The following is a 23,303-nucleotide window of genomic DNA, read 5'->3' on the forward strand; positions in this document are numbered from 1 at the left end:
TGGGGGAGGGGGATGTGGGATTTGTTTGGGAAGATTCGCATGTAAAAGAGGATCAGAACAATGGCAGCTTAAAAAGGCCATGGTTCTACTTACCCCAGTAGCTTTGGACATCTGTCAGCTCTGTAATGACAAAAAGTCAATCATGTGTAGAACCAACAGACTCTGGTGTTTCTTTCCTTACCTGACTCTCTCTTAGCCGCTATTTCCAAATACTAACTATAACCTCTATTCTTTTTATGTTACTACTACAATCATCCCACATCCAAATTCTGTCTCCTCAATCTCCTCACCTCTGAACACTCGTAGCATCTTTTTCAGATCTGGGGCCCGAAATGCACTCTTCAGCTTGGTGGGGAGATCTTCTGGTTTTTTCAGAGCCCAGTACTCACTCCTAGGGAACAGACATTATGAATCTCCTACATGGCTGACCTCAGGTTCCTCCAGCACCACTGTCCTTCATCTCCTAGGCCCATGGGTAAACCTCAACACTTTCCTGAAGAAAATTAGCATCATTCCCCAAAAAGCCCTGACGCTGGGGCCAGAAAACCAGAACAAGCAACTAGCTTCTCACTCTGTAAATTTTGATAAGATTTAACCCCTCAAAACCTCTTTTATGTTTGTTTGTTTGTTGCTTTGTGAGGGACAAGGCTCCATATTTCACATGGACCTGGTGTGGGGAACTTTAGATGTCACCTTTAAGAATGAGATGCTAGAGTATGGGATAGAGAGTATGTGTTTTTATCTCAGGCCAAAATCACTCTTCTCAAGACCTCAGGTCTATGTTTTTATTGACATTGGGAAAAAAATGGAAGTGTGAGGAGAAATAGGTAGCAAGATATGAACTGTTCCAAAGCCAAGGGAGAAAAGGAAATGCAAGGAAGATGTGCCAAAAGCTGAACTTTGGGATAGGACAATGTAGAGAGGAAACTTCCCTCTGATAAAATACAGGGGCAATGAAAAGCCCCGTGTATTCTGACACAGCCATAAACTACTAGAATCAGGGCTGGAAACAGGCATGGAGATTTGTGGAAAAGGAGTTCCATCACAGGGCATTAGGAGAATCAATGATACTCTAACCCTTTATCCTTAAGGGCACTGCTGTTCCCAATTTGTGACCTCCCATTACTCACATTATCCTACCATAGAAACCAGGCCATTCCCTTTATTTTGGAGGACCCCAAAATTCTCATGATGAGTAACTCAAGACACCAGTCCTAAATCTTCTCTGCCTTGTGATTCTTTTCCTTTCCCACTGACCACAAGGTAACCCTATGGATGGCTGCAGAAATCTTTGGTCACTCCAAAGGAACCACCAAGTGTTCTCCTGCACATACCTTTCCGTGACATCACTCACATCCTAGGGAGAAAAGAGACAGGTTAAGTCTAGGAGTCATAAGCCCTGTCCTCCAGTACAGCCTCACCCAATTTCCTCATCCCATCCCTACCACCCCATTATATGATGGGAATATTGATGACCGATATAGAGACCACAAGGTAGAGATAAGAACTTGCAAGCACACTGTCCCTGAGACCCTATATAGTGACATCAGGAAATGATGATTCATTCATTGGTACCTTTATTTTTACAACTGTGTGTGTGTGTGTGTGTGTGTGTGTGTGTGTGTAATGTTACATACGTACATCACCTATCTATATTTGCCAGACATTGTGCCTTGCCCTAGAGAATATCCCATGCTGAAGCCCTAATTTCTGTCCTCTACATTCTGGTTGCTGAGGATACAGGGCCTTAAATGTGGTTTTTTTTGTATTTGTAGTATTTTTAATTTTATTTACTGAATTTTTTTTTTGAGCGAGAAAGAGATAAAGAGAGACATTGATTTGTTATTCCACTTATTTATGCCTTCATTGGTTGCTTCTTGTATGTGGCCTGACCAGTGATCAAACCCACAACCTTGGTGCCTCAAGACAATGCTCTAACCAACCTGGCAAGGGCAAATGTGGTTGTTTCTGAAACCTCATCTCCTCTAACTGTCTATGCTCTTTTTGTTGAATTAATCTATTTTTCTTGAGTTCAACACATACATGTGGATTCCCAACTCTGTACTTCTCAGATCGCTCTTACACAGGCAGTCCTACGGTTACATAGGACTCGACTTACATCGTTTTGTGGTTATGTCGCCATCTCCCATTTACAGTATTTATATATTAAAAAAAGTTCCGTCATTTGGATGTCTGTACATATGTGCTTTATGTTTTATTATTTATTTACCACAAGTAAAGGTCAGGAATTGTTATCTTTCTTTAAATTTTTTTTTTACTGTTTCACTTCATTACTGCTGTGTATGTGCTCCATGTGAGTGATGTAGGTGCTTATGTAGGTGGGTTCTGACTTATGGCAAAAATTATTTAAAAAAGTTCCGTCATTTGGATGTATGTACATATGTGCTTTATGTTTTATTATTTATTTAGCACAAGTAAAGGTCAGGAATTGTTATCTTTCTTTAAAATTTTTTTTTACTGTTTCACTTCATTACTGCTGTGTATGTGCTCCATGTGAGTGATGTAGGTGCTTATGTAGGTGGGTTCTGACTTATGGCAAAAATCAATTTACGTTGCGCTGTAGGAATGGATCTCCGATGTAACCTGAGGACCTACTGTATACCCCAGCAAATGAGCCATAGGCATCACCAACTCAAGATTTTTAAAAGAAAATTTACTTTTTCTGCAAACATGAGGTCTCCTCTACTATCTTCCACCTTCCTTAGTGATACCACCATCCATGCAGTCACTCAATTTAGGTAAATTATTGTCCTAAAAACCTCCTTATATTCACACTGATGTCTCATCTTAGACCAAGCCAGTCCATTTCACACCATTAACTTGTTAGCCACCTGCTTTTCAAGGTCATCGTTGCCACTATCTGCCTCATTTGAATAGAATTACTTAATGGCCTATTTGGTTTCTCTAACTCCTGCTTTATAAACTTCAGTGACTGAAGAAAAGGTCAATGGTTTGATCTATGTAACTATTTTGATTGCATTTAACAGAAACACAGCTCAAATTGGCTCAAATAAGGAAAGTGGTAGAGGTGGTGGATGTGCCCACTTATACCAAATATCTAGGATTGCATCAATTTTAAGGCATGATCCAACCAAGTGCCACTGCATGTCTTTTGTGTTAGCTTTATTCTCATCATTTACATTTTGAAACTTGAAAGCTGCCCAAATCTTAATGGGCAAAAATGCCACACAGACATGGAAAAGAGAAGGAAGAATGTGTCTGTGATGGGCAAATTCTAGAAAAATGGACTGTAAGAGAAAACTCAAATTAAAATGTCCATGGGGCCTGGCTGGCATGGCTCAGTGGTTGAGTGTCAACTAATGAATCAGAAAGTCACGGTTCGATTCCCTGGCTTGTGGGCAGGATCCCAAGTCGGGGGCATACAGGAGGCAGCTGATTCTCCCTTCTGATTGATGTTTCTATCTCTCTCTCCCTCGCCCTTCCTCTCTCTGAAATCAATAAAAGCATTTTTTAAAAAATGTCCATTGGGTAGCCATACTAATGTGTGTGAGAGCCTACCAGCCGTGGCAAACTACGGCCCGCGGGCTGGATCCGGCCCGTTTGAAATGAATAAAACTAAAAAAAAAAAAGACCGTACCCTTTTATGTAATGATGTTTACTTTGAATTTATATTAGTTCGCACAAACACTCCATCCATGCTTTTGTTCCGGCCCTCCGGTCCAGTTTAAGAACCCATTGCGGCCAAAAAAGTTTGCCCACCCCTGGCCTAGACAGATACCTGGACTAGCAATATAAATTGATGATTCCTCTATACTTACGAAGCAGTGTTACAATTTGAGGAGTCTATGCAGGGGCTAGAACTAGGGGGCGAGGGGTGAGGAGAAGAAAACATTAGGGTAACCCAACATCAAAAATGAAAAAAAAAAAAAAGAGTAAAATGAAGAAGTTAAATCGGAAACAGTCAATGAAGAAAAGCTTCAACAGGTAGAAAGTAACTACCTTTTGACCTTAATACTGGGGCCCAAGAATAGGTAAAGAAATGATTATCACACTGGCAAAAGGAGAGCAAGAGGAAAACAAGTCAAACAAAAAAAATAAGGAAGGGCCTGAAGGTTCCAGAATGTCACAAGGTGCTCTCTGCAACTTCATGGACATACTATTCACTCTATGCAAAAAACAACTCTTCAGGTTTTAACCTCAGTTCAAGCTCCACCATCAAAACTCTCTATATTGGACACCTTGCACCTCCCAACACACACACACACACACACACACACACACACACACACACACACCAGAGCTCAGTCTTCTTGTGTCTTAAAAGACCAGTTCAAACTCCTATTACAACATGGTGAATGATTCTGCCCTAGAGAAGAGAGTGATAGCAAAGAAGGGCAGGTGATTATATAAGAACCTCTGAGTACTTGAGCTTGGTATGTGTTTATCTGCTATGAAAGTGAGTGAAAGCACATGACAAATTATAATAGAGTATCATCGACAACAGGTGCCTAATGGCCAGTGATTCTCAACAGGGGGAGGTGGGAGTGTTCCCCCCAAGGGACATTGGGCAGTGTCTGGAGGGTTTTTTGATTGTCACAGCTGGGTGTGGGTACTTCTGGTATCTAGCGGGCAGAGCGCAGGGATGCTGCTACATCCTACAATGTACAGGGCAGCCCCTCAGAGCAACTTTTCTAGCCCAATATGTCAATAATGTCAAGACTGATTAATGCTCCAATAGAACATCACTGGACACAGTTGATTTCCCCCACAGTATCAACTGAACTTTTGGACCACTTTTTATATATCATAAATACAAGTGAGATATCTCATTAAGAGACATGACTTCTACACAGTTGAATAGGGAAGAGGCACCCCAGGGTCAAAGGAATTTTATTTTTGCCTCCATCAGGATATCAGTCCCGTGTCAGAACGGTAGGAAAATTAGTCTCTCTTTGCCTGACTCTCAGGTTGGGGGTTCCTTCATGAGTCTTACCTGCAGCAGCTCCACTGTGGACCCCTGACACCGATGCTCCAGATCTGAGATGAGCTCCTTCAGTGCCTGGCTCTGGTGGGCCAGCTCATCCTCTGCCTCTTCCATAATATTCAGCCCCTTCCTCTCTTCCTCTTCCAGTTTTTTCAGTTGCCGCTGCTCCTCTTTGTCCAGGATGCTTCTCAACTGATTAAACTCTTTTTGGATCCTGTGTCTCTCAGGTTCCATCTGATTCTTCAAGGACATGGAAGAGAGTCTGTTAGTCTGTGGAGCTGAGGGTCTCCTCTCTAAGGAGTGGGCAGTTAGGCTCAGCGCTGCTTCCCTGGCCAAGTCTCACTGGTAGAGGAGGAATGAAGGGGGAAAGTCCTGCAGAACCTGGCCTTTCTTTAATTCTCCCCTCCACTCTTCCAGAACATTAGCCTCCGGTGGATTCATCGAGGCCTCCTAGATGTAAACTGCGATTCCTGGGTGAGGTTTAGATTTCAAGCAGCCTCCCCGGTCTCGCATGCCTCTCCATTAGCCTCCCCATTCAATTCTGAGTGAGGAGGTAGGACTGATCGGCCTGTCCCTAACCTGTCAAGTTTCAGAGCTTGAAACTGTAGAACAAAGTCCAGAATCAGGAATTAGAAGCTGCTAATGGCCATGGTTCCTCTTCTATTGACTGTGGTGAAAAACCTGGATTCCCTTTTGATATGTTCATTTTCTAACTCCCCCTTTTCTCTCCCCTGCCCTGCACCAGGAACAATAGCTTTGTTTGGAAGGGTTGCAGAGAAGGAGTAGGCAAAGGGAAGCTCTTCTAGCCCAATCAGGGATAGGACCAGCTTTCCTTGCCCTCAACCCCCAGGACACCTTCAGGAAGTCTCTCTTACCTTCCAGGATGTCCTCTTCTCTATGATCACAGCTTTTAGTTTCTCAGCTTCCTGCTGCTCTTGCCTCAGCCTCTTCAGAGACTCCTGGAACTTCTCCTGGAAGAAACACATCAAGTCAAGCAGGGTCCAGCATTAAATGGTCTCAGTGACTAGACACAAATGAATGGGACAGAGCATGCTGACCTCAGAAGAAACTAGTCCTGCCCTGGACTGAAAATCTGAGAGAGCCAAGTTGTACATAGGGGATAGGCACCAGTAGGAACAGGGCGATTCTCTTTCATCCCAGGGAAAGAACCTGACCATGAAGTCCTTCAAGCGTTTATTCTCATTGCCCCCATATCCCCCCACGCTCAATGCACCCAACCTCCCCTTTTGCCCCCAGCAGCATCCTCTTCTCAAAAGGACATGTAGAGCTGATCCTGAGCAGCAAGAAACTGGTAAAGTCTCTACTTGGCCAGGGGGAATTTTCTAGGTTCATTCCTCTAGCTCAGTGGTCGGCAAACTGCGGCTCATGAGCCACATGCGGCTCTTTGGCCCCTTGAGTGTGGCTCTTCCACAAAATACCACATGTGGGCACGCATGTACAGTGCGATTGAAACTTCGTGGGCCATGCACAGAAGTCAGTATTTTGTGAAAGAGCCACACTCAAGGGGCCAAAGAGCCGCATGTGGCTCATGAGCCGCAGTTTGCCGAACATGCGTGCCCACATGTGGTATTTTGTGGAAGAGCCACACTCAAGGGGCCAAAGAGCCGCATGTGGCTCATGAGCCGCAGTTTGCCGACCACTGCTCTAGCTAAATGAGAAGACTACAAAAATTAAATTAGCATAAAATTAAAATTTCCTGCCAAGAACTTTGTTCTTCCCTACTTTCCCTCCATGGGCTCCCACCTGGTACTCCTGGGCAACCTCCTCCATGAGGAACGTGTGGTGACCATGGTGCTCTTGAGACCGCTCGCAAAGCCAGCAAATCAGCTTTCCATCCTCCTTACAGAAGAGCTGGAGTTTCTCTCTATGGTTCGCACAAAGAATCACCTTCAGCGGCTCCCCTGAGCCCAAGACCACCTCTCTGAGCCTCTCCGCTATGTTGGCCAGGTGCCGATTAGGCCGCAGGTTCCTGAGCTGGTAGCTGGTCTGGCACACAGGACAGCTGCTTTCTTCTTCTTGGCCGATCTGCGATTCCTTGCTGTTCTCTGTGATGCAGGCTTGGCAGAAGCTGTGGCCACAGTCTATGCTCAGGGGTTCCTTCAGGAGCTCCAGGCAGATGGGGCAGGTCACTTCATCTTGTATGTCCACTAGTACTGCTGAAGTCATTGTAGCCATTCTCCTGGCTCCTCCTGCCCAGGCCTGGCTCCTAAGGTACTTACAGAATCCTGGGTGGATGGGCAAACAAAAGAGCGTCAGAGTGAGAAAATTAGGGAGAAAAGAAGGGATGCTGACTAACGTGGAATAAGAGGTCTGACACCTGGGGTAACAAGAGCTCCTCATTCTAACTTCAAACACATTCTTTACCCGACTGCATGTTAGACTTCAATTTGCAACCTCATTAGAGTAAAGATCATGATTTCCTTTTACCTCTTCTGGATGGATGGACACACTGAGGCCCTGGAGAGGAGTGGCCCATGTGAGCCACCATCTGTTTGACCTTTTCTCAGTCCACCAAAACCCCTCTCAATGGTAAAGTACCAAAAATAAAAGGCTGCTGCCTCAGGATTTTTGCACTTGCTATTACTGCTGCAAGGAAGACCCTTCGCCTGCTACCTGTATGTCTCTGACTTCATTCAACTCTCTCCTTACATGTTCCCTTATCAGAGGAGTCTGCTCTGTTGAGCCTAGCTGGATCAGACACCCATACAATCGCTCCTGAGATACTTCTTTGCTGGATTTTTCTTCTGATCACCACCTAATATATATCTTTAATAGTCTGAACTCCCCACCAGAATATAAGCTCCATGGGATTAGAGACTTTTTTTGTTTGTTTTTTATTTTGTTACTGTATCTTCCCACCTGACACACTGTCCACCCTACAGGTCCTCAACTCTCGATGAGTTAACACCTAGAACCTCCTAATCCCTCCATAGGATAGACCTTTCTCATGGGCCTTTACACCTCTTTGCCATCACTCTAACATTGCTTTCCAGTATCTAATCCCCAAAATCAAAGGAATCACTTATTATGAAGATACTTCTACTTTTTTGCCCCAATTACAGTTGATATACAATATTATATTAGTTTCAGGTGTACACCACCCCAGTTATTAGACATTACATAATTTACTAAGTGATCATCGCGATGTCTCGTGCCCATCTGACATCATGCAGAGTTATTAGAAGTAATTTACTAAGTGATCATCACGATAAGTCTCGTGCCCATCTGACATCATGCAGAGTTATTAGAATTTTATTGACTATATTCCTTATGCTGTACTTTATATCTCCATGACTATTCTGTAACTACCAATTTGTACTTCTTAAGACACTTCTACTTTCTATAAGGCCTTTTATCACTCCCCTAAGACCCTAAAGACGCAACAATGACCACAAAAACAGGAGATCATGTTTTTACAACTCATACTTTTATAACCAGTTGGGACTTAGAAATCACATTCCCAAGTTTTCTTTATTACTCATAGAAAAACTCTGAATAAATAAGAGTATTTTTGGCTCTTTGAAAAAAAAAATGAGAGAGAGAGAGAAATAAAGCACACATCTTGTAAGTTGTAGAGTTGTGTAACCTAACACATCCAGAGTTCAAAGCTCCTAAATCTCATAATTTGAACATGACAGTTAAGCGGAAAATGTGGTAAAAGTCAGGCACAGTCCTGGTGCTTTAGGAATGTGAAAACAGCACCTCAGTGCTGCCACCTAGTGTCCTCTGGTGCTCTTGCAGGTCCTGGACCTATTCATTCACTTTGCTGTTTAGTAATAGCAATCTATACTAATAAAAAGGTAATATGCTAATTAGACTGGTTGACCGGCCATCCTCCGGAAGCCTGGCTTCCTTCCGGACAAAGCTATGGTGGTGGGGGCCAAGACAGAGGCAGTTGGGGGTGATTAGGCCGGCAGGGGAGGGCAGCTGGGGGCGAGATCAGGCCAGCAGGGGTTTAGAGACAATCAGGCCAGCAGGGGAGGGCAGTTGGGGATGACCAGGCTGGCAGGGGAGGGCAGTTTGGGGAGACATCAGGCTGGCAGGGGAGGGTAGTTGGGGGCGACCAGGCCAGCAGGGGGGGGCAGGTAGGGGCGGTCAGGCAGGCAGACAGAGAGGTGAGGGGTGATCAGGCAGATACAGTTAGGGGCAACCAGGCAGGCAGGTGAGCGGTTAGGAGCCAGTGGTCCCAGATTGCGAGAGGGATGTCCGACTGCCGGTTTAGGCCCGATCCCACAGGCCGGATCTGGCAGTTGGACATCAAGTTGGACATCCTCCAAGGGGTCCCCGATTGGAGAGGGTGAAGGCTGGGCTGAGGGGACCCCCACCCCCTGTGCATGAATTTCATGCTCCAGGCTTCTAGTACTAATATAATAGTATTTCTTGCAAGTCTGCTATGTACTGGGAAATAGCCTAACTATTATACATGTAATAATTCAATAATTCTTTATAACAACACTGAGTGTCATTTCAACCTTATTTCACAGTTGTATAAACTGAGGCTCAGAGAGGCTAGGCAACTAATCCAAGGGGTAGATCCGGAATTTGAATGCAGACTCAGGCTACTCCTATCTATTTCTCTTCTCCATAAAGGGTACTTAATAAAATTGTTAACAAGTTAATGAAAGTAAGTAACTAATTGGTATTACAGAGTATCTATCATCTAAGATACTCAGGTTTAACCAGAGTAATCATGCCTATGGAAACTGGGCACTTAGTTGGTTTATTATTCTCCTTACATACTTACATAATCTCATTTAGAACACCAGACTGAGGGTACACTGCACCTAACAAAGACATGAGCAATTAACTTTGTAATAGGATTAAAATTATAACTTACCACTGATTTTACAGATAAATTTGATGTTGGCCTTGGGACATCACAAAAGAAACAAATTATTATTTTATGAAATTGTTAATGTTAAAAAATAATTGACTTTGAAAAGATCAATAAAATACACAAGTTTCCAGGCAAGCTAACTGAGAAAAAAGAGAGGACACAAATGACTAATATTAGCAGTGAAAGAAGGGACATCACTCATCAGTACAAATTCTATGGAAACTAGAAATATGACAAAGGACTAATTCCCTGAAAGACACAATTTACCAAAACTCACACAGAAGAAATAGACAATCTTAATAAGCTTATTTCTATTAAAGAAAATGAATCAGTAATTAGTAACCTTCAAAACCAGAAAGCAACAGGCCCAGATGGGTTAACCTGTACATTTTGTGAAAGATTTAAAAAAATAATAATACGAGTTATCTACAATGTCTTTCAGAAAATAGAAGCAGAAAAAGTATTCCCCAACTTATTCATTCTATGAGGCCAACACAACCCTAATACCAATAGCTTAAATCCTAATATATAAAAGTCCAGGGTTGTAACAACCGATCATGACCAAAGACTGACCGACCTGGAAATCCTTCAGTCAGCGCTGGGTTGCCGTGGTGATCCAGCGCTGACTGCCCAGGGGGCTGAGACCTAGAGAGAGAGGCAGGGTCTGATCCGCAGCCTCAGTGGCAGCTGTTGATCAGTACTTGCCTCTCTCTTTCTCTCCGTCTTTCTTTTCGGGCTTCACCAGAAGCCAGGCCTTTCTTTCTCTCCCAGCCTTTGGGGGGGCTGCTGTTCAGCCCTGCCTCCCTGATTAGGCCCAGAGATGCTGACTGGCATAGGAACCGACCAATCAGAACCAAATGTGGGTGCTGTGAAGAACCAATGACTATCTAGGAGGTGGAGCTTTTGACGCTGACTGGCATAGGAACCGACCAATCAGAACCAAATGTGGGTACTGTGAAGAAACAATGGCTGCCTGGGAGGCAGAGCTTTTGATGTTGACTGGCATAGAAACCGACCAATCAGAACCAAATGTGGGTGCTGTGGGGAGCCAATGGCTGCCTAGGAGGCAGAGCTTTTGATGTTGATTGGCATAGAAACTGACCAATCAGAACCAAATTGGCCAGCAGAGGAGGGCAGTTGGGGGTGAGATCAGGCCTGCAGGGGAGGGCCATTGGGGGTGAGATCAGGCCAACAGGAGAGGGCAGTTGGGGACAACCAGGCCGGCAGGGGAGGGCAGTTAGGGGTGATCAGGCTAGCAGGCAGAGGCAGTTAGGGGTGATCAGGCAGGCAGGCAGATGAGCAGTTAGGAGCCAGCGGTCCCAGATTGTGAGAGGGATGCCCGACTGCTGGTGTAGGCCTGATTTCTGTGGGATTGGGCCTACACCAGCAGTCGGACATCCCCCAAGGGGTCCCCAGTTGGAGAGGGTGAAGGCTGGGCTGAGGGAACACCTCCTGTATGCACAAATTTCATGCACCGGGCCTCTAGTATAAATATAAATGTAACTCTTTAAACTCCACAATAACAAACAACCCAAATTAAAAAGGACCCAAAGATGTTAACAGACCCATCACCAAAGATATACAGATGGCAAATAAGCATATGAAATGGTCTCAGCAAATAAGCATCATGTCATCAAAGAAATGCAAATGGAAACAAACACATTGCAAGAAAACTTCAGACCAACATTTCTCATTAAAATAGCTACAAAAATCCTCAATAAAATATGAGCCAATCAAATTCAACAATGTATAAAGAGAATTATACACTATGACCAAGAGGGATTTATCCAAGGTGTGCAAGGCTGGTTCAAGTAAATTACTTAATGTTAAAAAAAGAAAATGAAAGAAAAATCTGCCCTAGCCGGTTTGGCTCAGTGAATAGGGAGTCAGCCTGCGGACTGAAGGGTCACAGGTTCAATTCTGGTCAAGTGCACATGCCAGGGTTGCAACCTCAATCCCCAGTAGGGGGCATGCAGGAGGCAGCTGATCAATGATTCTCTCTCATCATTGATATTTCTATCTCTCTCTTCCTCTCCCTTTCTCTCTGAAATCAATAAAAATACATTTAATTTTTAAAAAACCCCACAAAAATCAGTTGATGCAGAAAGAGTGTTTGACCATTCCAATGCCCAAATATAATCAAATCTCAGATAACAAGGAATAGTTCATCACCACCACATGAGTATTACATGAAATATTGAAGGGTATTCTTTAAGAAGAGGAAGAAGAAGACTTACCTATGGATGCAAACAGTAGGGTGGTGAAGGCCTGGGGCAGGGTGGAGGGGGGCAATGGGGGGAAAAAAGGGGGCCATCTATAATACTCTCAACAATAAAGATTTAAAAGAAAAGAACTAAAGAACTTCTTCAACTTGATAAAGCAAACCTACAAAAAAACCTACAGTTATACTGACAATGAACAAGTGGAATTTGAAATTAAAAACACAATACATTACATTTACATTAGGATTTTGGATGATGCTGATGTCTCAGTGTAGGTGCATCAGTTGTAACAAATGTATGACTTTGGTATGAGATGGTGATATACATGTGTGGGGGCAGAGGGTATATAGGAAATCTCCTTTCTTTTCCCTCAATTTTGCTGGGAACATAAAATTGCTCTTAAAAAAGTAATATCTTAAAAATGTTGTTGTAACTATACTTACCTTTTAAAATATATATTTTTATTGACTTTAGAGAGGAAGAGAGAGAGAAAGATAGAAAAATCAATGATTAGAATCATTGGTTGGCTGCCTCCTTCACACCCCCTACTGAAGATTGAGCCAGTAACCCAGGCATGTGCCCTGACCAAGAATCAAATCATGGTCGTTGCTCAACCACCAAATCACTATTTTAAGTGACGATCCACTACATCTCCCCAATATAAACATATACACATACATTTATTTCAGGCAAAAGTGTGCTTGGTAGAAGTAGTCTTTTAGGGGAGAGTATCTGCTTCATCAATGCAATGCAATAATCACAAAAAACTGGAAATAATCCATAAAACCATTAAGGAGTAAATAAACACACAAATTATGGTATATCCATACAATGGCATATTATAAAACAATAATATGGAACTACTGATACAACAAGAACGATGTCAAAAACATTATCCAAAGTGAACAAAACTAGACCAGCAAAGATAAGTAACTATATAATTCCACTTATATAAAATCCTAGAAAAGACAAACCTATGCTATTTGAAAGCAGATTAGTGGATTCTAGGGCCCAGGGATGTGAAAAGGGAATGAACTGTGAAGAGACACAAGTAAATTTTGGAGATGATGGAAATACCCTTTATAAATCATGATTATGTTGGTGGTTACACAACTATATATATGTCAAAACTCATGGAATTGTAATCTTAAAAATGATAACTTACTAGATGTAAATTATAACTCATTAGAGCTGACAAAAACAAAAGAAGAAATGCAATGAGAAAAATTGAAAGCATGGTTTTCTGCACTTCTAGGCATAAATTAACTGTGTTGTCAAATATGGTAGCTATATGTGGCTATGGAGCATTTGAACGGTGGCTAATTGGAAATGAAGTGTAAATATAGAATACATACTGGATTCAAAGACTTAGTAAGAGAATACAATCTAAAATATCTCATTAAGTTTTTTATATTGATTACATGTCTTAATAATATTTTGGTACATTCAGTTAAATGTATTAAAATCAATTTTACCTGTTCTTACTATTCAATGAGGCCACTAGAAAATTTAAAATTATATATGTGGCCCCCTTATAGTTCTGTTTCTTTACCATCTAATGCACTACTTTGGATAGTCAAAAGAGAGGATTTTTGAGGAAAAAAAAGATGTAAGAATTCTTAAAGGGTATAATCAAGTTGAGAGTGGAGAAAAGAAGAAATTGTGAAGGAGGGGATCAATTGGCTAATATATAGTTAGCAAGGGTTTGAGTAACCCTGTCCCACATACCAGCAGGCCCTTGACCACCAGCTGCAGATGAGCGCAGTCCACTGGAGCTGTGGAAGGCCAACTGAGTCTCAGCCTAAGGCCAGCCCTCAAGGGCTGTGTGGGTGGGCTGAGATTCCAGTCTGGTTGTGTGAGAAGAGCAGAACCTGCAGCTTGAGGTTGTAGATGCCTGAGGATCAAATTAGCAAATGAAAGAGGCCAAATTCAGGACTAGGTGGGAACAGTTAAATATAAAACAAAAGCCTGAAAAAGGTCAAGTGGTTGGCTAACTAGCAGCACTGGAGTCCTATGGATCTCTTTATGCAGAATCTCTAGGCTTTCACCCCGACCAGTATAGTCTCTATACTTTATGATCTTCAGGTCATTTGTATGCACATTAAGACTTTAGAAGTAGATTCAATTTAGGGTGCAAAATAGCTAGAAAGGGGCAAAGGTGGGGCCGAGGATGGGGAGAGAGGAAGGCTAGAGAATGGACTGATATTTAGATCTGAACCATCCATTAAGCTAGAGCAGGTCACAATTTGACATCAAAATAGCTTTCATAATAAAGTCAGTGACTGGGTAGGAGCTGTTAAAGGTTAGACCAAGATGGGGATGGTGGTGGGACTCAGAAAATTAGAAATCAGATTGCCAGGGTTGGCCCTGTCCTCCCCCCACCCCCGCAACTAGAAGCTCTAGTGAAAGTGAAGTAAAAACCTAAACAGGAGGCATATGCAATTATAAAGTAAGTTAAGTAAGTTGGGCTTCTTGTACTTAGGGAATAGTAGTCTTTTTATCTTTGTGTAGAATTATATTCCACTCTGTTCTGTTATCTGGAATTGATTATCTAACAAGTGGCACTCCACAAGCATTTGAATTGAAACATAATCAGCTTCAAATACATATTTTTTAAACTTCACTTCAAAAGAATCGCTATCCCGTGCATTTCAAAAACTTTTTATTAACTTTGAAAATTCTTAAAATATTGTCCTGCACAGTTTTCCATCTTTCTGAGATCATCCAGTAAGTGAGTTTTTTTTTAGGATAAATTATAAAATTTTTATGTTTGATTTTTCCTGCATCTGTGAAATTCCACTTATAATTCATAACTCTGTTGTATTTTTAACTTGTTTAGATGTCAGTAGACCTATTTTCCTTTATCATAGTGCACTTTACCATATTTTATTCCCTACATCACTTCAAAACTTGTGCATTTCTTTTAAAGGTAGGCATTGCGTTTGTCAATAAAAACTCAATAATTTGAGCAACAGTAATAGTAAATCCATTTGGCGTATTTAAACTTCTGCCTCACTTAATCCTCACCAAAACTCTAGGATATGAATATTACACCGTCCATTTTATAGATGTAAGAAATGAAGCTCAGTTACAGGTGGGGGGCACCCAGCCAGCATTTAAGTGTCTGAGCCAGAGATGAAACAGGCTGCAGCGCCCGTCGCGCATGCTCTGAAACACACATTGCTGTCTGGGTTGAATGACTGGTTAAATGTTGTCCCTAAGCTCATCTGCAGTGAGGATGAAAAAGAAAGATACAATGATCTAAATCATGAGCTCCCTAAGGGAAGGGACTCATCTCTTTCACTGCCCTGTCACCCCTTCCATGGCCAGAAGTAACAATAAGCGGCCCAGTCACAGAGCAGCGGGCGGATACCTGCCTGTGATGGGCACAGAGAGGGAAGGAGAAGCCAGGGAAGCTCCAGGTGTGAGCGGCACCAGGGGGTCAGGGCTCCCCAGAGCAGAACAAGGACTTTTAAATAGACTCTGAAGAACAGAGGGCGCTCACTCTTTCGGTGTTCTTCCCTCCCCTCCCCCCAGCACCCCAACACAACTAGCATGTGGCCCCACCCCTTTCAGAGACAGTCAGGCCTCCTCCCCCTCCTGCCCGCAGGTCCGGCTGAGCGCGGCCGGCTCAGCTCCCAACTCCCTCAGGGCGAGGTCTGGGCCTCCAGGGTGGAGGACAAACAGTGCTCGCTTCCCGGAGCCCAGGCAGGGGGTGGGGGAGGGGCTGCTGACCTCTGAGTCCACGCCCGGCTCGCTTTGCTGTCATTCCCCACCAGCCCTTCCAGAGCTGCCTCGCCACATTCTTCAGCTTCCACAATCAGGGTTGAATCATCACTATCTGTAGAGTCTACTCCTAGCTCCAAAGTTCCCTCTTCTGTGCTCCTTTCCCAAACTAGAGTCAACTCAAAACTGCAGAGGTGCCCCTCACTCTTCCCCCACTCGCGAGCCCCCAACCCAACCTGGAAGGCAAGTCAAACTCTCAGGACTAGTGGGGAAGGAAAGCGGTGGCCGGCCAGAAAATGGATTTGCTTACTGACCTGGAATCCGTAGCCTGGATCTGGGCCAGAGATTTGCTGCTGCTCCCACCTCCAGCAAAGCAGGAAGGGGGGAGGGGGAGATGCCACTGATAGGGCTGGTCGGCCTAGCATAGCCCTAGGTCCTGCACTCAGGGGTGTGGTCACCACTATCCCAACCTGCCCTGTGGTGTTTGCTTACAGAATGGCAAATTCTGAGGCCTTAGAGAACAACTGAAGGTCAGAGACCAGACTTCTAAAATGTCTTCACTTTTTGGCTTTCTGACATCATGTCAGTGTTCAATAACACTGATAACACACCTGTATTCCATATTCATATGTTAACTAAAGTAGCTAAGTGAATAGAAATATCTAAAGTTATAGGAGTGAGTCAAGATAACCGCTTGACATCCTAATGGCATCTTTTGCAAAATTATAATGAAAATGTATCAATTTGAAATGACAGATTATATTTTTAAGTTATATTTCATTTACATTTAACCTATATAACTGAGAGACTGTAAATGTTTGTGTTTGGATCCTATGAATGCATACAAAGTTTATAAAGCCCAGGGATTGTGACTACAGGGTTTCAATGGCACAGCAACTCTAAGAGGTAGGCCAAACTTCTGCCCCAAGGATACAGAGATGATGAGCCTGACCTGGTCTGAAATTGTGGGTTGGGGAAGGGGTACCTACAGAGAGGAAGGTGTTCGGGTAAGTCAGAACATGATTGGGCAATGTGTCTTCTTTCACTGAACATAACATTTTCAAGGTTAATTCATGTTGCATAATGTATGAGTACTTCACTCTTTTGATGGCGGAATAATATAACAGTGTATGTATTTTCCATGTTTTTATGGAATCCCTATATATATACACATACATACCACATAATAATTGATATGGACATAGATAGGCAAATAGTGTGTTTTTTTAAAAACAAACAACTTCTTATTAATAAAGAAAGAGGGTGGCCATCAATAGGATGTGGTACCTGGAAGCTCAAAAATTGTTTTTCATCTGATGTCTTCTGATTTTTGTTCTAGGGCTAAAGTTTAAAATAATAAGGGGATTGGGGGCTGTGAGGCTTGGAAAAAGTCAAGTGGGATGGGGAGAAACTGTTTCAGCTTCTTCCTCTCCCTATTCTTTCAATTTTTAAAAATCTGTCAAATTAAATGGGTAAAGCCATGATTTATTTGGGCATTCTCAGGGATAACAGAGAATAATTAGATACAGATAACAGATAATAATCTTCCTATTAACACATCCTATTAGTAAAGAATTACATTTTAAAAATGGACAGCAAGTCCTGGCTGGGTAGCTCAGTTGGTTAGAGCAATGTCCCCATATGCCAAGGTTGCAGTTTCAATCTCCAGTCAGGGCACATACAAAATCACCCCTTTCTTTAAGGAACGTGGTTTAGACAAGGAATAAAGGAGCAAACATGAAAAAAAAATTGATAAAACAAGAATAAGTATTCTCAGTACCCAAGAGGATGGATCTTTTATTTTGGGCAGAGTATGGGAGTGGACAGAGTTGAGGTGTGAACTGGGTTTTTAAGGATGAATTGACCTTTGACTAAAGTTCAGGCTGAGTTGCTCTTCTGAGTCTCAGAGAACATTAGTCTAAGCTAATCTGTGGTGTGAATAATTAATGATTAGTGAGCAAGCTACCAAATTACATAGCTATGTTTATATTTCTTTAAACATTTATTAAAGAGTATATAAATTAACATCCGTTAGATATGAGTAGAATTTTGACTTCTCATTTTAATGATGAATATAATTTTTAAATACAAAACATTTTTGATGGAAAAGAGTGCTCTGTTCCTATACAATTATCTATATTTTGTTGAAAGGATGTGTCCACCTATATATGTTGCTGTGTGTTAGCATCTCTGAACTTGGGTACGTACACATCTGTGATTATGGACATGTGTAACTGGTAATAAAAATAATATCATTTCATGGAACTATCAATTTTTAGACATGAGAGTTCTCAGGGGTTCCCACTGTAAGAAAGATATTGCACTGGTAATCAAAATTGCATGCAAGGGATTAGGTAAGTCATTAGAGAGAAAATGCAAGTGAATACTGAGAAAAGTCCTATTTGGATGGTAGATTCCAGGTAAGTTATCACATTTCCCTCAGTTAGTTTTTCTTGAGATGCTAAGGATCAGAAGGGATTTGAATAATAGGTAGAAGAAAGTGAGGTGGGTATTAGTATAGATTTCTAAACAAATAAATCAAAAGTGGATTTTAGTAGAACATTTATTTTATTTTGTATTCACTCATTTGTATTCTATATTCCACCAGAAACATTTCTGCAAACCAATAAAAACTCTTTATAAACATTATTGTTAGTGACTGATTAATATTTGATAGTAAGTATATATTACATAGCATTATTTATTTACTAGAGGCCCAGTGCGCAACATTTGTGCACTGGAGGGGGGGGTCCCTCAGATCGGCCTGTACCCTTTCACAGTCCAGGACCCCTTGGGGGATGCCCGCCTGGCGGGAGCAGGCCTAAGCCGGCAGACAGACATCCCCTGAGGGGTCTTTAGTGCTGCCGAGGAGGCAGGAGAGGCTCCTGCCACTGCTGCTGCACTCACTAGCTGTCAGCTGGCTTCTGGCTGAGCAGCGCTCCCCCTGTGGGAGTGCACTGACCACTAGGGGGCAACTCCTGATTGAACATCTGCCACCTGGTGGTCAGTGTGCGTTATAGCAACCAGTCATTCCCCCATTTGGTCGATTGACATATTAGCCTTTTAGTATATAGGATTGTCATTCATGCAGAATATAAAAGCTATTTTTTCTTTTTTTATGCTATTGTAGATAATTCTGGAGTTAATGACTTTTTTTTCATAAATCTTTGTGCTCATTTCAGACTATTTCCTTAAGCTACATTCTAAGAATAAGAGTTAGTAGGTCAAAGAGAATGAACATTATCAAGGCATTTGATTCATATGGCTAAATTCCAAATGATTCTACAGATGTATACTTTTATTGCAAGTATGTGATATAAATATGAAAGACCATCTTGAAAGATAACAAGTTTGTAATCTTTATTGAGCAAAGATTTTTTTAGACTATTATTACATTACTCACAGTGAACAAAGAGTATAAAAATGTCAGCTAATCTATATTGTGAGTTGGAAAGAATTATATAAAAGTGGACATTATTTTATATCAGTAAGTAATAATGAAAATAAAATAGCCAATTAGGATCAGGACTAGGACATTTGAAATATCTTCCCCAAGTGTAGTCATAAGGCATGGTCCAATAGAAGCTGTCTCATCTGAGTCCCACTGCATGATCTGAATCACTTGCATGCTTTATTTATTATTTCTTTTTAATTTATTTTCACTTAGAGTTGGCCTACAATATTATATTAGTATCAGGTGTACAACATAGTGATTAGACATTTATGTACCTTACAAAGTGATCACACTGATAAGTCTAGCACCCACCTGACACCATACATAGTTATTACAATGTTTTGACTATATTCCTTTGCTGTACTTTACATTCTTGTGATGATTTTAATAACTGGCAATTTGTACTTCTAAATCCCTTTCACCTTTCTCACTCAGCCTCCAAACACCACTCCTATCTGGGGACCAAGAATTTGAGTAGAACATTCATTTAAATAAATTAGGACATGGGTGAGAATGACACAAGATAACTGAAAGATGTAGAGATGAGGATATGGTGAATATGAAATGTGAAAAAATAAATATGAAAAGGGATTAAGTTGAGCTCAAATTGGAAACCTTTAGTTACATTCCTTGACAAGATTTGAAAACATCTGTTTAGCCCCTTCCAAAATTGGCTTGGTCCTCACTCCATAAATAATAGGATTGAGCGTTGGTGGGATGATCACATAGAGATTGGCCAGAAGGATGTGGACATAACTTGGGATGAGTCTCCCACCAAACCTATAGGCAAAGACAGAAAAGAGGGCAGGAATGTAGAAGAGTAGAATGACACAGACATGGGAGCCGCAAGTGCTCAGGGCCTTGGACCGGGCATCTTGAGAAGGGAGTTGAAAGACAGCTCGAAGGATGCGGATGTAGGAAACAGCGATAAGGATGATGTCCAGGCCAGTGGAGAGTAGAGCAGCTGCCAGCCCATACCAGACATTGATGGAGATATCAGAACAGGACAGACGGGCAATGCCCATGTGCTCACAAAATGTGTGTGCAATGATGTTGATCCGGCAATAGTGCAGGCGCTTGAGGAGAAAGATGGATGGAAACATGATGATGAAGCTGCGGGTCAGGGTGGCAGCAGTGATCTTCCCAATGACCATGCTTGTGAGGATGGTGGCATACCGCAGAGGGGAGCAGATGGCAACATAGCGGTCAAAGGCCATGGCCAACAGGACTGCAGAGTCGGCCACAAAGAGGAAGTGGATGAAGAACATCTGGGTGAGGCAGCCATCAAAGGAAATGTGGCTAGAACCTAACCAGAAGTTGGCCAGAGCTTTGGGCATCGTGGCAGTGGAGAGCAAGACATCAGCACTGGCCAACATGGACAAAAATATGTACATGGGCTCATGCAGGCTTGGCTGGGAGAGAATAACACAAATTAAAACGCTGTTGCTTACCAGGGCGGCTACATACATGGCACAGAAGGGGATGGAGAGCCAGATGTGTAGATACTCCAGCCCAGGGATGCCAATGAGGAGGCAGCCTGCCATGCGCGTGTCTGAGTTGTTTGTAGCAGCTATGCTGTTAGTAGATAAGAGAGCCATGATTTTCTGTAGAACCCTCACCTGTGCCACAGGGGAGAAATAGCTTCAGACTTTGTAAACATTAGCAGAGTGCACATAAAAGCTTGCAAACAACCACAAGGTCTGCACATACTCACAGGTCCTCCAACCATTATGGGCTTTGCACACAGGTATATTCCCTATAGACAATCACACATGAGTTGTGCACAAAGTGCACAGTTACAGACCCATAGATAGGCTCTCCATGCAGCTGCAAGACTTTCTGGAAACACAAGGCTAGAAAACATTACCAGACTTAGCAGAGTGCCACAGGTTCTGAAAAGAGCAGGATTAACTAGAAAGTAAAAACCAATCTCTTTAATCTCGATGGGTATATAAATTGTAATAAACTGCAAAAGCCTCAGGTTGCAGTCCCATGTCAGAGATCTGCTCTGTCAGACTGTGTGATTTTGGACAAGTCACTGTCTTCTGAATAACAGTTTTTTTGACCTTTCAAAAAATGAGCATAATGCTTGTCTTGTTGGTGTGTTAAATTAAATCTCATCTGTGGAAATGTTATTAAGCTGTGTGGTGTTTCCTGAGTCACCTCTGTGACTCTGAAGTGTGGGGCTGTCACCTAGAACATGAAAGAAGGTGTAGAGCGATGCTTCTGAAAGTGTGGTGTCCAGGCCAGCATCATCAGCAACATTGGGGAACTTACAAATTCTTGGACCCTCCCACCCTTGGGGTTGGAGACAGCATTCTATGTCTCCATGCTAAAGTTTATGAATCACTGATGTAAGAAGTTTTTTACTTTCTTTCCAGTCTATTCTACAATCTACATGTCTATGTCTTCTGCCAGGACCAATAATGTCTCAGCTCTAATTGGTTTCTGCATCATTCTCTGTGAAAATGTTCAGGCTTCAATAAAATCTAACCAGTGTTTTCCTCATCACTTAGCTAGGATGTGAAGGAAATGACAACCATACAAATAGACTCAATTACATGTTAGGCCCATTGACTCTTACTAAGTTCTATTGAATTATTCTCACAATGAATATATAACTTTACCACTGCCCAAATGAACATTCCTCCCTTTCAACTGAATTTCCCTCATACATAATGGAGACTTCAAGACTATCAGGAGACAACCACTCATATTATTCCACTCTTGTAAATTTATCTTATCTCTGTACCCATCCTTCTCTCATTTCCTCCATTCTCAGAGAAACTAATGTTGATGTCCCTTCTGCCTTTCAATGTCTCCCTTGTTATAGTTATATTTTACTCTACCTAGGAACAAGAAAGCTCCCTGAGTTTACTTATTTATTTTTTATTTATAGAGTGTAAAGATAAAATAAGTCAATTGTATTTTTCTACACTAGCAGCAAATAACTATACAATCACATTTTAAAAGTTTGTAGTGCAATACAAACATAGAAGCATACGAAATGTATGTTAAAAATATGATACACTTAGCTCAAATTTGCAAATCTCTACACTGAGAATTACAGAATATTGCTGGAAGAGATTTTTTTTAATGTAAACAAATGGAGATATATACCATGTACACAAAAGGGGAAGACCAATAGATTGTTAAACTATTGATTTTATCAAAAATAAATTTATAGTTAGTTTTTTATTTAATTTGAAATTTTTAGCTTTGTTGAGGCATAAGTAATAAATAAAAATTATATCTATACAAAGTGTAAATATAACTTAATATATGAATACATTTTGACATTATTACCACAATCAAGTTAATTAACACATCAATCACTTCACATAGTTACCTTTCTTTTTTGTGGCCTTAAATTATTTTTATTTTTCCTTTTTATTGAATTTATTGGAGTGACACTGGTTAACAAAATTATACAGGTTTAAGGTGAATAATTTTATAACACACCATCTGTACAGTGTATTGTGTGCTTACTACCCCAAGTCAAGTCTCTGTCCATCACCTTTTGTCCTCCCTATACTCTCCTCTACTCCCCTCAGCCCCCCTCCCCTGGAAATCACTGCACTATGTGTTCAAGAGTTTTTTATTTATTTATTTTGTTTTCTTTTTTGCTCAATTCTTCCGCCCCCCAGCTCCCACTGCCCCACAAACACAGCTGTAAGGCTGCTCTCTATAAATCTATCTCCATTTTGCTTGTTAGTTCATTTTGTTCATTAGATTCCACATATGAGAGAAATCATATGATATTTTTCTTTCTCTGACTGGCTTATTTCACTTAGCTTAATGCTCTTTAGGTCCACATGCACACGCACATGTAAACACAAACACATATCGTCAGATGCAGTCATGTATATGTTTATATATGCATGCATATGTGTATAAGTTTGTATGTATGTATATCTTCAAGAATAATTTCCCCACCTATTCTCTGAGTTCTTTTTCTTTCCTACCTCCTCAGGGACTTTGTTTCATCAATTATCTCCCCTCTTCTTTACCCCCAGTTTGTCCTAATTTCCTAGATCATTATCTTTATTATTTATGAATATTCAAGTATTTTTAACC

The 23,303-nt window shown here is 41.6% G+C and overlaps 2 protein-coding genes across 2 annotated transcripts in view; both read right to left on the bottom strand.

The window, feature by feature from the left end:
* TRIM6 (tripartite motif containing 6) overlaps positions 1-16,147 on the bottom strand; it is a 17,136-nt gene extending 989 nt beyond the window's left edge. The window contains exons 1-7 of the mRNA XM_005860820.1: positions 16,087-16,147; positions 6,731-7,212; positions 5,842-5,937; positions 4,976-5,206; positions 1,335-1,357; positions 291-391; positions 94-120 (exon numbers count right to left, since the gene is read on the bottom strand). Coding sequence (XP_005860882.1) covers positions 94-120; positions 291-391; positions 1,335-1,357; positions 4,976-5,206; positions 5,842-5,937; positions 6,731-7,162 — 910 coding nt within the window. The 5' untranslated portion in view covers positions 7,163-7,212; positions 16,087-16,147. The remainder of the gene's footprint in view (positions 1-93; positions 121-290; positions 392-1,334; positions 1,358-4,975; positions 5,207-5,841; positions 5,938-6,730; positions 7,213-16,086) is intronic.
* Positions 16,148-19,843: 3,696 nt separating this feature from the next.
* Positions 19,844-21,903, bottom strand: LOC102247133 (olfactory receptor 52B6). Its single transcript, XM_014535247.1, has 2 exons — positions 21,854-21,903; positions 19,844-20,867 (listed from the first exon to the last, which is right to left on the bottom strand). The coding sequence occupies exons 1-2, from the start codon at positions 21,901-21,903 to the stop codon at positions 19,844-19,846; spliced, it is 1,074 nt and encodes a 357-aa protein (XP_014390733.1).
* Positions 21,904-23,303: the final 1,400 nt, after the last annotated feature.

The sequence above is a fragment of the Myotis brandtii genome, unplaced genomic scaffold (genome assembly GCF_000412655.1).
Source record: "Myotis brandtii unplaced genomic scaffold, ASM41265v1 scaffold1405, whole genome shotgun sequence".
NCBI lineage: Eukaryota > Metazoa > Chordata > Mammalia > Chiroptera > Vespertilionidae > Myotis > Myotis brandtii.